This window comes from Lissotriton vulgaris, chromosome 7, assembly GCF_964263255.1.
Source record: "Lissotriton vulgaris chromosome 7, aLisVul1.2, whole genome shotgun sequence".
NCBI lineage: Eukaryota > Metazoa > Chordata > Amphibia > Caudata > Salamandridae > Lissotriton > Lissotriton vulgaris.
In genome coordinates, this window is record NC_141695.1 from 339,187,952 (window position 1) to 339,206,433 (window position 18,482).

At 44.3% G+C, this 18,482-nt stretch overlaps 1 protein-coding gene across 1 annotated transcript in view; it reads left to right on the plus strand.

Annotated features, from left to right (window-relative positions):
• Window positions 1-17,452, plus strand: part of LOC147701524 (circularly permutated Ras protein 1-like) — a 223,338-nt gene extending 205,886 nt beyond the window's left edge. The window contains exons 17-20 of the mRNA XM_086930201.1: window positions 7,670-7,810; window positions 12,745-12,841; window positions 13,175-13,225; window positions 17,052-17,452. Coding sequence (XP_086786327.1) covers window positions 7,670-7,810; window positions 12,745-12,841; window positions 13,175-13,225; window positions 17,052-17,144 — 382 coding nt within the window. The 3' untranslated portion in view covers window positions 17,145-17,452. The remainder of the gene's footprint in view (window positions 1-7,669; window positions 7,811-12,744; window positions 12,842-13,174; window positions 13,226-17,051) is intronic.
• The last annotated feature ends 1,030 nt before the right edge of the window (window positions 17,453-18,482 follow it).

An 18,482-nucleotide genomic window follows, 5' to 3' on the forward strand; every position in this document is an offset into this window, starting at 1 on the left:
GAAAGACTACCAAAAAATAATAATACGGTGGACAAGGGAGAGTGTAAATAAAAAATAAGTGACATACAAGACCAAACATTCTTCCAAAATGTGGCGGTGTGGGGGCAGGTGAATAATAGATGTAGTAAATCTGCAAAAGGGTGACTACAAGACCAACACACCGAATTATATAAATGAGAAAAAGAAGCAATAGAAACCGGAGTATGATATAATCTATGATGTACAAAAAACATAGTTTGGGTGGTGGACACAGATCTAGTGATTTTCAATGATCTAACCCAAATATTGTCCCATAGATCAATGCTCCAAACACATCCCAAGTCAGCCTCCCAAGTAAGCCCCAGTTTTGTTTTAGTGCGTTCAGAGTTTGGGGCTGTTAGAAAATTGAAAATCAAAGCAGCTTTTGGGAAAAGAGAAAGGATCTTTAGAAGATTATCATCCAGAAAGGTATCATCAGATGACGGATGCGAATAGAAAACATCAAGAATTAACTCCATTAGGATTAGGTATTTATGCTAAAAGGAATGAGGACAACGGAAAATAACCTGTAATTGAGGAGACGAACACAGGCACGTACCATCAAATAGGTCTTGAACCCAAATTATGCCCTTAAGTCTCCAAGTCTTCCAGTAAAGGGGTCTATTTTGAGAGTGATAGGACAATTATACCATAGAGGTGACTGAAGAGAGTACTTTCTAGAAAGAATCTTGGATTGATAATGAGGTCTTAGCAAAGAACAAGTATGTTTAAATAATGGGGAAGTGGTAATAGAAGTCTTTGAAGAAAAAGCAAGTACTTCTTTCACAGAGAAAGGTGCCAATAAAGAATGTTCAATAATACACTATAAAGGTAGAAAGGGAGAGGAATCATAAAGAAACCCTCTAGAAGCCTGCCGAAGAAAAAAAGCTTTATGATAAAGGCACAAATTGGCAAAGTGAACCCCTCCATTAGATGTAGCCTCTCTGAGACGATTTAAGGAGATTCTAGGTTTCTTATTATAAGAGAGAAATTTAGACAGCATTGAGTCCAGCTTTTTAAAATAAGTGGATGGAATAGGAAATGGAATCATAGACAAAATATATAAGAATATGGGGAGAATCATCATTTTGATAGATTTTTTTATTTTTGCGTGTTCGCGGGTGTTTTTTTTTTGCCTGGTTAATCACTGCCACCCTCTCGTTTTTTATGCCCTTCTGCCCTCTGTACCACTCTTTTCTGTGCCCTTCTGCCCTCTGCCCCACTCATTTTTTGTCCCCTTCTGCCCTCTGTCCCACTTTTGTGCCCTTCTGCCCTCAGCCCCACTTAGAATGGCGCCGGCAAGCTGCCAGCGCCATTCTAAAATAGCTACAAAGAGCTTCAACAGGAAGCACTAATAGATAAAGTAAAGCAGGTGCTCGAGTTGAAGGTCAAATTAAGTTACACAAGCATTAATCACCCCAAGTTTGGGGTGATTAATGATTGTGTAACTGAATTTGAGCTTCAACTCGAGCACCTGCTTTACTTTATCTATTAGAGCTTCCTGTTGAAGCTGACTTTTGTAACTATTTTAGAATGGCTCTGGCAGCTTGCCGGTGCCATTCTAAAGGAGTTACAAAAGTCAGCTTGAACTTTTGACCCAATCCGTTCCGCTCGCGGATTTTGCGGGAAATTCGCGAATCTCGCGGATTGCGAATTTACCGAAAATCCGCGAGCGGAACGGATTTTCCGCCCATGCTTACAGTTTTTCCGCATCAATAGAAACTGCTGCCAAAAAGTATGAAAGATGAGGAGCCTTATTCAAAACATTGAAGAAAAGCCTAGAGTCGCCTGAAGTCAATCTGCCTTTGACAAACCCACACTGTTCCTTACCAATGAGATAGGGCAGAAGAGGGTCAAGTCTCAGGGCAAGCGTTTTAGCAAAGATTTTATATACTACGTTTATCAAAGAAATAGGTCGATAATTCTTACAGAACGAGGAATCCTTCCCCTCTTTGGGAATTGGACATATGGTGGCTTCCTGAAAATTACCACTCGCTCCACCCATCTCCTGAAAATAAAGAAAAAGTTGTAAAAGTTTAGGGAGGAGTAAATTAGAGAAATGTGAGTAAAATTCCACTGTAAACCCATCCAGCCCTGGAATTTTACCAAAATTGTAGCCTCTCCCCTACTATCATATGGTTCTCGCCCATCTGGGATAACACTGTGCCCAAGGAATACAAGAACTGCATCTGTCCCACATTTGAAGCATAAATGGACCCTAGTAGGACATTAAGCCTGTTGAGGTGGGCCCACACCAAGACAAATCGTCCCTCCTTGTCTATGTATGTCAAGATGGGTTCAATAGAGACCCCTGGTCGACATCCATAGCAGCGGTCCTCTTGAGAAGGAGGCGTATTCAGATGTGTAAAGCTGACCTTTCTAGCACTTACCTATCCTGCTGAGGGCTCCTGACGCTATGTGTGTCACTTGGAAAAGTGCAATATCCACTGCCCTGTGCTTCAAATGTATCAATATTTTGTGCCTCTTACTCATGACTATCTTGCCCCTCAAATTCCATCTGATCACTTTATTTATGAGCAGAGTCATTAAGATTCTTGTCCCAATATGTGTGACCTTGTCCACAAGGTGGGTGCCTTCTCAAGTCATTGTGTGCCTCTGTGTGTCTTGGATGGTGAGGGTACCTTTTATAACTTATGTCCCACTACCCTGGTCAGAATTGCAATGATTATCCATCCAAACATTAGAGCTTATTGACAGCTCAATGCAACATAACTCAAACAGAGAAAATAATGCCATAATAACTCCCATCGCCACTTGCCGAGAAAGGTAGAAGAAGGGGGGAAAGGTAAGTCCCAATGCAAACTCTCATGTCTCCTCTTGCTCTCCCCTTTGTTACCTTGTGAGCCCCTGCCAGAGGGCTGCCTTTAGTGTGTTCAAGCATCACATGCAGTCCATTGTTTTGGCACATGAAATCACAGGTGAACAGCCGTCCGTGCCATGAACCTGGGAGGGGACTGCGATGCGCCTATCATCGTGTCGGGGTCCAAACTTCCAGAGTGGTGGTCCAAATTTTGTTCGCTGGAATTCTTTTTTAGCCGGACACCAAACAAGTTCACCGCTTGCAAAGCTTCCACTATCTCCTTGACCACCAGGGTATACAGTGGTTTCTGGTCCCTCACCTGGCTCGACCATCATGGTTGCCCTCCCCAACTCAGCTCCTTAGGCCTGGACCGGCCACCAGAGTTGTGTCCTAGCGATAATACTCAAGCTAGTCCCATGCCAATTCAGGAGTTTCAAAGAATTCTGCTCAGACATTCACCATGACCTTCAGTCTTGCTGAGAATATAAGGGCGCAGCGTACCTCTGCCTCCCTCATTGCTTATTTGACTGCCAGAAAAGAAATATGTCTGCACTGTACCTCCATCATGTAGTCAGGGAAATGGCCACATCAGCCTTCTCTTCCTTGATGCAACCCATGGTCTGCACTCATTGTGGGATAAGATCTCTGTACATGTAGTGTAACATTTGTGCTACTACGGACTGCGGCTATGCTTCCAGAGGTGGGGGGGGGGGGGCATTTGAAGACTCTATGAGCCCCCTCCAGTGTGAGAAAGGGGGTCAGTCCCCATGGGGCTACCTCCGCTTCGAGCCTATTCTTCAAGAAAGCTGCCATGTCAGATCCTTTTACTTTTTCCAGAATCCTACAATTCTATTATTATTGTGGTTGCTGCACCGCTCAGCATCCTCCACTCGCTTGTGCAGTACATCCGGTGCTCAAGCTGCTTACCTTGTCCTTGTAATACCATCATAATCAGTTGAAGTTCCACCAGGGCACCCTCAGTGCCCGCCACTCTTGTGGTGAGCGTATAATGGTCATTGCATAGTGCTCCAAAATCAATGGCAACTTTATAAATTTTGTGCTCAAAGACCTCTCTGGTTTTATTACCAGCTTTCAGTATCTGGCTCAAGGACACATTAGCCTCTTTCTTTTCCGTGGTACGCCCCCCACCCCACTAATGGCTCTGCACTGTCTATTTGGTGCGACAGAATTTAATCCATACCTGAGTGAACCCTGATTTGGTACTCTTAGTGGTTCTGCAGTGACCCATAAGATCTTTGTGCATAAATGTCTTTCTGATGCTGGTGTTGTAGATGCAGTGGTCACCTCCACTGTCCATTGCCATGACTCTTACGGTTGAGCGCCCAAGACAGTCCGTGATCTACCGCACTTACTTAGCAGCTCTCCAGGCCCAGATTACTGCTTGCTGGTTGCTTCGCTGCTCAAGCTTTCCGTGTTCCCACCATGTCTCAGCATTACCACTGCTCCACTAGAGAGCAGCCCTTCAGTGGTCATCAGGGCAATTGTAGGGGTCCGGTCACTGCTCGCAATGCTCCTGCTATGCTGTGCTTTGACCATGCAGTGTGTCACTGTCTTAGCCTGTCTGCTCCAAATGCCCAGTCGCGGCCGGCATGGAACACGGGAGGGGGGGCCGGCGTGCGGTTGCTTGGGGGGAGGATACAGGCAAGTGGTTGCGAGGGAAGGGGGGTCGAGAGGGAAGGGAGTGTCGAGGGGGAAGGGAGGGTCGAGAGGGAAGGAGGGGCCAACGAGAGGGAATGGAGGGTCGAGAGGGAAGGGAGGGTCGAGAGGGAAGAGGGGGTCAAGAGGAAAGGGAGGGCGAGAGGGAAAGGGGTATACATAATAATTTTTTTTTAACGTTCCTTTCCCGGATCCCACATTTTCTCAGCTCCAGCTCCTCGTTTCCTGCATCCACCGGAACAGGAAGCAGGCAGCCTCCCTCCGCTCCCCTAAGCCAATCACAACGCTGCAATGGCAATGTTGGGATTAGTTAGGACACCGACCGCACAGCGTCTATGGGGAGCCCATTTTCTCCACGTGGGCTGTGAGCAGCCTACATGGAGAAAAGGGAGAGTCTGCATGACTGGTTTGATCAGCCCCAGAGGGCCGACCAAGCAGTCAGGGCCTGCAGCATTGGGCAAGCCACTCCTCCCCTGCCCTCAAGCAGACCAGCCCTCCCCCAACCAAACCCTTCTGGTTTCTCGCAGGGCGAGAAGCAGAAACATAAAATGGTATTTATAACCCCATTTTATGTTTCTGCTTCTGGCACTGTAAGAAAGCAGAGGGGTGATGTTCTTCCGCCCACATGGAGGAGCCGCCCCTGCAAATGCCTCTCATTGCTCCTCAGCTTTTGCCAGGATCGACTTTGCAGACTGTCCTACTCGACTGGAGAATCGTTGGCTCACAGTAAGTAGGTTATGCAGCCCCCTTACCATACATAAGAGTTCCCATGCCATCAATTCATCAGAAGATTTGGTTTTCCCCTCTGACTCACCTTTCTGTCACACCTCGAGCACCAGTGAAGACTCATCCGAGGAGGCAGTGGCCCTCCTGCAAAAACAGTTCAGAGCCAAGGAATGCCGTAGCATTAAGGGAGAAGCTGTTTAATTAACAGATAAGGTGAAGTGCATTTAATTTTAATAGGTGACTCGTTTTTCCCATTCATAGATGGCTATCTGTGCCAGGGTAGCCTCGATCTGGGTGCCAAGGCACTCTGCGGGGAATCAAGCAAGAGAGCAGAAGGGGCCAGTGCGTCCCCCAGGCTGGGAGCCAGGAAGCTTTGGCTGCGCACAAACCGGGCTCCCTGCGATCGGGCCAGGCAAAGACAGCTACCCTACAAGGCCCTGGCTGGCCACTGTGGTCAGCCCCACCTTCCTCTGGATGCATGTGGAGAGAAGCGCTAAGCTCATGGGCATGGAATAGGGGTGGGTGAGTAGTAGCACTGCAGCACGCTGGCGAGCTTCGCTCCGTGGACAGTCAGCATAGTTTTGTCAGAACTTTCAGCCCGATTCATCATCGGCATGTTTTGCGAGTCTGTAATAGCGAATAATAAGGAATCGCTATTACAGACTCGCAAAACGGGATTCATGTAGGAATCGCAAAATAAATTGCGATTCCTACACATTCCTTATTTGCGATTAGCAAATTGCTAATCGCAAATAAGGAATAACTCCCCATTCATTCCTATGGGCCTAAAGGAATAACTCCCCGTTCATTCCTATGGGCCTAAAGGAATAACTCCCCATTCATTCCAATGGGCCTAAAGGCCCATAGCAATGAATGGGGAGTATTCCTTATTTGCGATTAGCAATTAGCTAATCGCAAATAAGATAGCGATTTCAAGGGTGCCAGGGGTGTCCAAAGGACACCCTGTAGCACCCCTGAAATGCAAATTTACACAGGTGTTGCGCACACACATGTCCAAAGGACATGTGTGTGTGTAACATGCAACATAGAAAAATGCATTAAAGTGCTTTTTTCTATTTTTTTGCTATTTACCACGAAGTCAGACTTCGTGGTAAATAGCGACCAAATATTGCGAATTCGCAATTTCAAATTGGTTAATGAATTGCATTTAAGGAATCTCTAATAGAGATTCCTTAAATCCAATTCCTCGCAAATATGCGATTTCGCAAATAGCGATTTTTGCATTTGGGATGATGAATCCCAAATGCAAAAAAATGCACTCGCAAAGGGCCAGATTCTCAGAATCTGGCCCTTTGCGAGCGCAATTTAGCTTGATGAATCTAGCTGTTTGTGCTCCGTTTGGAGTGCAGAGTCCCAGAACTCTGTGAACTCTGCCAGTGGAGTGGAGTTCACTGCCCACCCCTAGTCAAAATGGTTTGTTTCTATATAGGTGGAATTAGGCCCGAGCTCATAGAATTACAAGTGTTCACAATTGCAGGGCAAAGATGCCTTTCAAAGTCTGACAGAGTCTAGTTGCACATGGGTCAATAGAGGAGCCAGATTTAATACTAGAAATGTTGAGGATAAAGATTCTATACTTAAGAGAGAAAATTAAGACAGTGTTGTTTCTTTAGTAGAGTATTACTAAAGTTATCTAAGGCGTCATAAGAAGAGGGTGTGAAAGAGGTATGGTGGCTTCAAATTTGTCAACCATTTCTTCACACAAAGTAGTGGAGGTACATCTTGAGAAATTGTCATATACATTCGACCCCTGCTCTGCTAAGGGGTAGTGTCCAAATGTTGCATGTGATGAGCACTGGCGCTTACTTTTCTGGATTGGGACTTACTTTTCTTTAAAAGACTTTGGCTTAGAACACAAGCGACAAAGTGAGAGAAGGGGTAAAAGAAGGAACAAGTGAAAGATAGGAGAGCAATGACATGGGGAGAAGAAAACAGAGATCTAAAAGAACCTGTGAGAGTGAGATAAAGAGTCAGAAAGTGTAGCTTGCTGGACAAAAGAGGCATGATGTCGAATTACATCTAGGCAGCATTAGTATTCAGCAGTCCTATCCTTCAGGAGCATCAATACAGGCACTCTCTTCTGCTGGCATGCTAGACCGCTGTCTAGTATTGCCTTGCCAAAGACTTACCATTCTAGTCTTCTCTACTTCTTCAGTCGTCGCTTTTTACCAGCTTCTGTCAACTTTTCCAACCTCAGGTTTACAGTACCACAGCCTCACCACTCCACAGCCTCATCACTTGTGTCTTTCTGTAGCCCATTAAACCTTTAACACCTTGTGCCCAAATGTGTGGAAAGACAGTTTTACTGCGGCCTTATCCTTGGGAAGGGGCAGTGGTGGAGTATGTGTAGTCTGCAGTGTGAGTCCTGAACTCACCTTTTCACAAGCTGTTTACATCTGCTTCCAGCTCTGCTGCCCTGGATACCATGGACGTGGGTGTACTGCAGACACACAGTGCTCAGGTGAGCGCTCGCCTCGCCATGGAAGGACGGGTGGACGAGGCCAGGGACCTTGCCCTTGCACAGAAGCAGCTCATCGACCAAGTCATGTGAGTGTCAACAAAGAAGGGTGCCCTAAAGATCATGTGTAGTGGGTTGAGGCCAGTGGCCATGGTATGGTTTAAGGCCCCGTATAGAATGTATGAATGCCTGGTCATGTGTCCTCCTTGTCACAGTCGTTACACTATGAACTACGCCTACGCCATCAGTTAGATCATCAACCGTCCCATATAACTTTTTTTTTTAAGGGTAAGACAATCCCTTCCATAGGAAGTAAAAGGGATTGTCCATCACCAATCTTCATGATTTCTACAAATATTGAAATGTAAAACAAATCCAATCCTTTGACAAAATAATTATGGTTTGGAGGGCTGGGCAACTATAGCTGTCACAAGGAGGATTAGAATTAGATTAGTGAAGATTAATGAAGAATAATGAATGCTAGGTTTTTGCCCATGTCCCCTACTTTTAATGTGAGATATAGTGCTTAGCATATTCCCCCAGAATTCCTTGAATTTCAGGCTTGCCCATAGTGTTTACAACGTTCTACCCATTTCCCTGTGGTGCCTCCAGCAGATCAGTGGGCGTGGCCTATCTATCTTATGCAGGCACGCTGAGGTGCAGTGCCACCGGTATTTAATCTTGTAGACAGCTTACCCTCCTTGTGCATGGTGGACAAAGATGTGAGTTTAAACAGCAGAGATGTGCAGAAATGTTAACTCTTTCAAGCCCACTGGCACCTTTTATAAATGCTTATATTTCAAAGACTACTATATGGTTTTACACCCATCTACTGAAAGCACGCGTTCTGAGCAAAGTTCTACTTTGATGCCAAGTTTTGTAGAAATTTGCTGAGTGGTTTTGGCTCTGAACCGCGAGCAGAATTTCCTGTGGGAGCTAAAATAAAAATAAGAACACATCTTTTTTCAACCCCCCCCCGCCTCTGCCTATTAACCTTTGTCCCCGTGCACAGATCTGCACAAAAAATGGCTGGCCAGACAGTATCTGACTATGCCAAGTGATTGCCCGATTTGGTGCAGATCAGTCCATGGGGTCAGAGGTTATACACTTATCAAAAATGCCTTTTCAATTGAAAGTATGGCACAACTATAACTGCAAAGTGGTAGTTGCCACTGTATAATATCAGTGAAAATGAACAGATAAAAACTGAGTTAAACCATTGAAATTCACCAGCTATGCTTCATGGTGCACACAAGGCACACTGTAAATAACGTGTCCCTCCATGTTTTACTCTTGTTAGACTAACGTTTTTTTCCTGTGACATTGGCGAATGGATGTTTTGAGCATGGAGAGCACAAAACAACAGGCAACACACAAGACTCCACAGAAACCTTAATCTGTTCTGTATCAGTTGTGACTAGCTCACCAAGTATGACAAGCCTCTTCCTTTTAATTCTGGTACTCTTAGTACACCAATTCCAATGTGACCAGAAAACACAAGGCAATAAAATACACAGAATTAACCAGGAGTTGCTCGCACCTTAAGGTCGTGCAAGCTCTCTGGCTCTAACCCCAGTTCTCCAGTTCCTTCCATGCCTGTGACATGGCTCTGAAATCAGTTTCAGCTGCCATGCCTCGTGGATGTGTGTGGAAAACAAAGAAGCAAACATTCCCAAGACTGCTGTTTTTAGGTCTAGGCTTTGTAAGCACAAGTGTCAAACAGACATATGTGCTTATTGTGGGCTTTCAACCATTGGCTTTCGTTGACCAGGCTTTTTGAGCCATTGGCTTGACACCTTGTCATTCAATCCAGTGGAATATTCATTTCTTCGCTGTGTCACTGTTTGGGTGTATCCTAGTGCCTCCGCTCATATGCCAGCATTGAGTGCATGAGGAACTACTTTACAACTTGATGAGGAACAACTGCCCCATATGCCCATATACTGCTCATATACCAGCCCAGTATGTTCACTATGGATGGCTATCTCCAGTGTGTCTCCATGTGTTATAACCAGTGGCAGCTGGTAACATTGGAAAACGGTGCAGTCTAAAAGTTAGAAGCGAGTGAGCCCGATGGACAAATGTGCAGTTAGAGAGTCTCCCCCCACAGTGAAAAGTTTGTAAAAAGATTGGTGCATTTTTAAAGCAAATTTTAATGAGGAATTTAGTTAAAAAGCAAGGTTTATAAAGCAATTGTGAATGTGAATTCTTGAAATATTTAAACACATTAAAAACTGCCCCATATCTTACTGCATTAATATGTTCAACAGTTACTCTAGTGTGCAAATGGTACTGTGCAACAACTAAGTGCATCATCGACTTTGGAAGAAAACGCTTTAACCAGGCATGGGGAAACACCCACAGCTGCAGGCTCCAATCAGTAATACAGAAATATGTGACTACAGGGCTTTTGATTGGGTGAAAGAAATGGGGCCTCTAAACTTGGTGTGGCTTACCATATAAACTAAATTTCTGTGATTCCCATAGCGTGCCACTCAACTGGTATTTTGGTTTCTCTTTGAGCTTTCTGTGATTGCATCCAGATATATAACACAATAACTGGCATACACCTAAAACCTGCCAGGAATATTGGCTTTGTCGATGGCTGTTAGCATGTTTAAGATAAATGAGTAAAAACAATAATTTTCTTGTAAATATTTAATATTGAACATTTTTCAATTTTGAAATTGTGAAACTGTCGATTAAATATAATTGCGGCCTGTGTAAGGTGTTTTGCTCTCAGTTATGCACACTTTGTTAGAAATGTATGACCTTTTTCTCTCCACATCTCATCCATCTGCATATCTTAAACCTCATCTCTTTCCTCTTCTTCAACCTATTTTCACTCTCTCATGAATGCACTTCCTCGCATCTCCTTCACTTCTCTACGCCGAAACATGCACTGCACTCTTTTTCTATCGCCTTGTCAATATTTTGACACTGTGTGCCCCCTTCACACACATTTACACAGAATTTCAATTGCAACTGGAGTGTGTGACCATTTCTCTATGGAGAGTCCAATCCACTGGCAATTTGAGATACTTACAGCTGCCCTAGAGCTCGAGGCAGAAACCACCTCTAGTTAGAATATTAAACCCAGGCCTGTTTACTTTGCCAATGCTTTTTTTCATTGAAGAGTCTGGCTACGTGAAGCTTTCACAGGGCTGTAAGTAATTTCAGTGCCACCAACAAATTACCAGGAAATATATTGCCTTCCATGTGAGTGCAATATCAAACTCTCCAGCAGCGGGAGACCTTTTTCTGTGTCTGCTCCAACCCAGCCAGCCATGCAGTGGACATGGGTCTGCTTGCTTAGAGTCCATGCCTAGTACACCTGCCCTTCTCTCTTTTTTTTTGTAAATTTTTTTATTGGAGTGGTTTTGCAGTCTCTTGAAACAGATACAAAAAATATAAATCTTCACAAATATACATGGTCATTCTTGCCAACATATCATCACATAAAGAAGGTTAATCAAAATACGATCCCCAGATCTTTGCAAACTTTTTTAACCGCCCCACCCGTTTTGCGTGGATATGTTCATATTGCCTAACCTTTTTCATTTTGTCAAACCACGACAGAAACATCGGAACCTGTAATGTACGCCAATTCTGTAATAATAGAGATCTAGCAACAGCCATTGCAATGTATACCAATTTTGCCAACAATTCTGAAAGTTTACAATCCGGATCGAAGCCAAACAGTATTAATTTTACACTACAAAGAATCGGGATTGCATAATAAGTTTTTAGAAAATCGAAAATTTCTTCCCAAAAAGACTGGATTTTTGGACAATAGGCTATAATATGAGACCAATTAGCTTGGTCACATTGAAGACATCTAAAGCAATTGGTGGACGTGTTGTCGTACATTTTGGCAATCATTACAGGGGTGCGATATAGAAGCCATTTACTAAAGAAAAGCATTCTACGCCAGTTGGCTCTGCTTAGTGAACCAAAGTGGAACCTATTGATAGTTTTCCATATAGCGATAGGTAACACTACATTTTCCTGTTTGTGCCATTTTCGTACAGCTTTGGCGCTCAGCTCTTCCTCTCGACTTTGTGTCAAACAATGCTTACATTCCCCAGGTTTCGTTTTTGAGATATTTACAAAAATATCTTCTGCCAACTGGGACGGGGTACTAATATGGCTAAAATCAAGTTTCACCAAAGATTTATAGATTACAGTATAGGACCCAATTAATAAAAAGTTGCCGGGAATTCATCGTGTCCCTATTAACACCTGCCCTTCTCGATGCTTTCCAACAATTCAGAAAAGAAGGATTCAGAAAAGAAGGACCGGTAAAGGACCCTGAGTACTCAAAACCTCTTTTGGGTTTGTTTTATTATGAAGTGAAGACTTAATGACAGAGCCTAGATTAAGGCACTTTATACAAAATTTTTAAAAAAAAGAAGAAAACGTGCTCCTCTTCAGGAAGGCACATTTGGAAAGATGTTTTTATGCCCCTGTAAGATGTACAGAAAGAGATGAAAAAGAAATTATTCAGAACACTGAAGAGAGATGTTCAACTTTTGTGAGATATGAGAGACTCGCTTTCAGATCCGATGAGTTGCCTGCATTCATGGTGATGTCCTTATGCGCCCTGCAGTGTTCACTTTGATCCCATTAAGTTTAAGTCATCATTTTCTGTGGATTGGATTAGAATGTATTTTTTAGTCTCTTTAGAAATATGTTTAAAAATCTACATAAGCTTTTCTGGCTTTTGAACCTAGAAGTGTGTAAATGAAACAATCTCAGCAGAGACTCCAGTATAGGTTTCTGCTCCATAAATAGGAGCTCGCTGGTAGTTGAATGTAAAGATCACAGAGAGATCTCACAGCAGGTTCCTTTGAGGGTTGTAAGACCACAATCAGTGAATCCACTTAGATGGGTTATATAGGTGCTTTTGGGTATCTCTCTGTATTTTACTGTTCTTCCTTCCCTGTCTCTCATCTTTCCCTATCATCCTCTGCCGTTGTTTTCTGTTTTGATACCTGACCCTCACATGATTTTATTTCCGCAGGGGGACTCACACGGACGTGGTCCGAGACTCTACATACGATGAGTGGGAAACTGCAATGGCTCCTATCTACGAAGACCTGCAGGCCTACAGGGTGAAGGTATGAGGATAATGCTGAGAACTGCTCTGTAGAACAGGCGCGACCTGAACCAAGGGGACGGTCCTGTAGGGGAATCAGGAGGGTACCCAATGAATGTTTGGCAGAGCCTGGCAATGGCAGCTGTATGTCAGCATCAAGTCTGCAACTGACATAGCCCTGACTCTGAACTGGATCTCCCCCATTTCACCACTTCCCCTGATGTCCCTAGAGACCTGGCCACCACTGCATTGAAAGTCTAAGCGCCGCCAGGTGTTGACAGGTCCAGGTTGCATCAACAAGTCTGGGGTTTTAGGTCATTACTCTACTCTTACACAGATGTTTCATGTTTTCTAGGGGAAAGCAAGCAGCAGAGACTCCCATGATGGCCCCACTAGTGGATCTAAGGTGAAAGAGACACAGAGACACATAGTGAGAGAGAGGAAGAGAGTGCGTGTGCATGAGGGCGTGTTACTCAGACATTTGTAAAAGAGTTGGGGGCTTACTTCCAGTGTATCCCGTGCCATTGTCAACCTCTGAGGATCCCTTGTACTTTAGGTTGTTGCCATGGTGTGAGAGGTAGCATGCAGTGTTTGACTGTCGGGATTCGAGGCAGTGCGTGATGGAGTTGAGGGTGAGCACAATGTAAAGCTGACTCCTGTGTGCACATTGTAATAATGTCCAGGCACTGGTTAAAGTGATAAGTTAAGCGAGTCTTTATTAAACAACCCCATCCAAAGTAGACCTGAGCCAACTGACTCAAATATAACCCTGCACACTCCATCCTGGAACATAGACCAAGCCACATCACACACATTATGAGATGAGAGTTACTCTGTGGCTGTGCAAGCAATTTGAGGTAGTTGTATTCAGAGTTTTAACCTCTTGCGTGCTGATGACGGCTCCCGTCCGTCATGCGTCACAGCGCTCCTGTGCTGATGACGGCCGGGAGCCGTCATGACCGCGCCCGCGATCGGAATGTCCAGCACAGGAGCGGAATTCCGGCCGCGGGCAAGGGGTTAAATAAAGAGTTACAGGGATGTGTTATTTCAAGAGTTACTTTTGGTTTTAACTGTGCACACTGAAATATTTTGTGGTGGTGGAGTAATTATGTGTGCACTGCCATTTTCTGTTATTTTGTGCTTGAATAGCACGTCTGTATCACTTTTCTTGCAGTCTAGGGATAATGTTCGGAAATACAATGTGTCAATTACTACCTAGATCCCTTTACCCGCATGAGGGTCGCCCCATGTTTGAGTCTATCTATGTTTACATATCCCTATGTCTCGTATCCCTATTTCTGTGCCTCCCATGTCATGTTGGGAGAGGATGTTGCCTTACGGCTAGAGCTGCTGACTTTGGAGCTGGGAGACCAGGTTTAAGACTCAGCATTGACTCAACATGCTGTGATTCTGGGCAAATCACATAATCTACCCGTGCCTACCAAAAATGAATGTGTCCTTGTGTAAAGTAACTGGTGCTCATGTAAAGCGCTCCAATACCCTCGGGTCAAGCTTGCGCTGTATAAATCTGCAAAAGAATTTACTAAGTCATATGTCGTTACAATGCATGGAATCGGCCAATTTCTCTGATACCTTTTTTGGCTCCCCATGGAGTACCTCAAGGCTCAGCACTTAGCCGACCCTGTTCAATGTCTACCTGACTCCTCTAGCTCAAATTGTTCTGTAGTTCTGACTTACCATTGTGTCCCACATTGACGATACACAATTGGTACCCTCAGTGTCGGAGGAAGTGAACTACAACCATCTTCAACTGGTACCATACCTGGAAAAGATAGCCAAATGGATGGCTAACTTCAATCTAAAACTGAACAGGGACAAAACTGACCTAATGTTCCTGGGCAACTGCCAAGGGCCTTGGTCAAGGATCAGCTGGCCAAAGGACTGTGGTGCCCCTCCTACCCCAAAGTCCTCCATAAAAAACTTGGGGATGTGGCTAGACCACAACCTCTCGATGGAAACCCAAGCCACAAAACTTTCCTCAGTTTGTTTCGGCATCATGCGGATGATCTGGAAGATCCTGAGACTCATAGCAGAACAGGTCAGGAGTACCGTGGTCCAGGCCCTAGTGATCTAAAGATTGGACTACAGCAACTCCCTGTATCTTGGTTCCCCTAAATACGTGACCGACAGGCTACAAGTTGTCCAGAACGCCGCAACAAGGATGCTCCTGAAGATCCCTAGACAGGAGTCAGTAAGATCCTCACTGAAAAAACTGCACTGGCTCCCCATTCAATGAGGGTCAAATTCAAAACTTTATGCCTAGCTCACAGAGCCATGTCAAACAGGGTTCCAGCCCTGTTAAAAAACCATGGTCATCCCATATGTCCCCAACAGATCTCTCACGTCCTCCTCATCTGACTACCTCTTGAACACCATAAGGATAAAAAGATCTGGAGGGGGATTCTTCTTGCACCTTACTTTAAGGTTATGGGACTCTATGACCAAGGAACTGAGACTGACCAGAGAGGAGAGAATTTTCAAGAAAAAACTCAAGACGTGGTTGTTTCCTTAAGCTCCCTCCTTCACACTAAGTCTCTTCACTGTTGTCCTGTTTCTGTAGCACTGGGAAGCCCTTGGACAGCCATCTGCTCTATAAATCTCACAAACATAAACATAAAATGTCTTTCCCTGTCTTAAAGTAACTCCTTGTGCTCCCTACGCCCGAGATATGCAAAGTTTATGTCTCCCTATAGCTTTTCATGTCCCTGTCCCAGGATGTTCCTGTGTCTGAATATATATATATCCATGCATCACAGAATCTCTCAGTGTACCTGTCTGCCTTTGTCCCTGTCTACTTGTGTTTTCCACGGTGTTGGTCTCCCTGTGATTCTCTATGCGGGTGTCTTCCCCACGTCTGCCTGTGTCTCCCTCTGCCTCCTAGTGTCATCCTTTGTCTTGAAGGTTTTTCCTGTTTCTCCTTTGTTGTTTGTGTCTCTCAGTGTTCCCATGTCTCTCTCAGTGTTCCCTTGTGTCTCCAGGTGTTCCCATGTGTCTGCCAATTTTCCCTTGTTTCTCCCAGTGTTCCTCTGTGTCTTTCTCAGTGTTCCCTGGCTTGCATGGCTTTTTGTGGCCTTGTAAATATGTGCCCCTTTCACGCAGAACACTGCATGAAAGGGGCGTTCCATGGATGGTGTTGTGGGTGTTCCCACACAACACCCATGGAATCTGAAGCATTCCAGATTTACAAGGATTCTTAAACCTGGGAATGCATCAGATTTTAACAACACCCCATGGGTGGCGGTAGGAAGGGGCAACTAGGAGGAATATCCTTACTTTACCTTATTTCTTCCACTTTCTATGTGCAGGAAGGTGCCCCTTCTTGCTTAAGAGGATGCTAGGGGTATGTAAGAAGAGTTGAGAAGCAGCCAGGACCAGACGTTCTGTGACTGGGCCTAGGGAGAGTTTGGCAAGGGCACAAAGGAGGGCCTCAGGCAAGAATAGCCTTATCTTGGGGTGGGGTGATACATAGGCACAGTTAACAAAGGTCATACATAGGCACAGTTGACAAACAAGATAAAAGCATAAAGCTGATACTCACGCAACCCACTTACACTACCACTTACACTACTGACATTGCCCAAATTACATAGACACTCTTCCATCTTCCTGCGGCATGCTCCCCATCCTCAAACTGCTGCAGTGCCTCTCCAGGGTTTGAAGCATTAAATAAAAGCAATTATAGTACAACACACTTATAAACACATTATGTTACTTGTGGTGTTTGAGGAGTGCACAGTATGTTGCATGCTCCAGGTATGGTGCATACAGTGCTTGCTATGGAGTTGTAATGTTGCATTGCAAGCAGAGTTAGGCTTGACGTTATGTGAAGTGTGAGATACAGATTTGTGATGTAGGAGCTGTGCACGCAATGTGGAAGCATGGTGGTGCACACTGAGGTAGAGTTCTTCTGCGGGGGCTGGGTGTATAGGTTTGGGTGTATATTGCAAGAAGCAGAGTTGGTTGTGGTTGTGTTATTGTTGATGAAGACTCGGTCCTCTGTGGGCAGGGTGTGATGCAGAGTTGTATTCGGGCTGTGCACAACATGATGAGTGTTGCTTCCATTGTGTTATGAAAAATACAGAATGTTGGTGGCTTGTCTGCATTGTGAGGCACAGATTGGGGTTCATTGAATTGTGTAGTGCACCCACAATGCAGTATGGAAACTCACGGTATCATGCACACATTGACACAAAGTTGTGATCTCTCTACAGACCTTCTCTGATGAGATGGCCTCCATGATGTTCCACCTGAAACACGCCAAGCAGCGGGTGCTCCGGAAGCTCAAACCATCGCATGCAGAGTGACGTGGACAGGAGGAAGTCTGTGAAAAAAACACAAATTTTTGTTCAATGTCCTTTTAACAGATGTTACATATTTGTGATCTTTGGTCTTGTTCATGTATATAGCACCCTTTGTCGTTTTTTCTAAAAGATGTCTTATTTGGTATTATTGTAATGTGAATTTCCTTCATGCACCTTTTTTAGCACTTATGTATGTCATTTATGTTTCTTTCCAGCCCTGACGAAGTTCATTTCATGAATGAAACGTGTTGGCTGATGTTTGTGTCTATGTAATTGGATTTACCTAAGTAAAGATTTTTTTCACCATGAAACTGATCAAGCTTCATTACTTACCTCATAGTACCCTGGGAGTGCACCACTCCATTGCCTTCACAGTTTTGTTTCTCGGCCAAGGGTTGCATCCTTCAACGGGGGATGCAGGAGCTGACTGTGCACACCATATAACCACTAATATTTAAAGCTACTGTTGGGGAATAGATAGAGGTCAGTGCGGCATTTGGAGTCTGCAGTTGGTTCTTTCTTTTTAGATCAACCAGTTTAGACTTGTGGATGACTGAAAAACTTGTGTTATTTTGAAAAGTGCATTATTAATTGCAAGAGTAGCCTGGCGTTGAGCAGGTGTATGTGCATTGCCCTGCCCATGCCATTCCCATTGTAGGTTAGTTAATTGAAAAGCAGGGTCTTCAGCTTCTTTTGCAATTTAAATTAGAGAGGAAGGTCTGATGTTGAGTGGGAGGTCCTTCCATGCTTAGGAAGCAATGTTAGAGATTGGTCGTTGTAGTAATCCACAACAGGAGGTTGATTGAAGAAAGGAGATTTATTGTAGAAGAAACAGCTTAAACAACCACAAGCATTAAGATACAGGCTCCTACTGTTCAACTCCCAGACATGGAATGTTAAACAAGAAAGAACCACAACAATTCTATTGTAACCTAGCAGGAAGGAACACTACACATCTTCCCCCTTTTGAAAAAATAAAATAAATAAATAAAAAATAATCAGTGGAAATAATCACGTAACTTAACAGGAGAATGTTTTATCCGAGAACTTCTCCTCACAGAGTCATTCATGCAACATTCAACCACATTTCCAGAGGGATGCTTGTCAGAAACAGCAATAGGACAGTCCGCTTCTGAAAAGTCAGTAACCACAGGACAAGACTCCAAAAATTCATCCAGAGAAACCATCTCAGAACAAGACTCAACAGAATCAGAATGAGGTTCCAGTCCAAAAGTATCCAACATATTAGAAAAGGAAACATCATCCAACACACTAGGACTAGAATGAGAAGCAGGGCAAAAAACCGGTAAATCCAATGCCTTACACATGGAAATCCTTCTG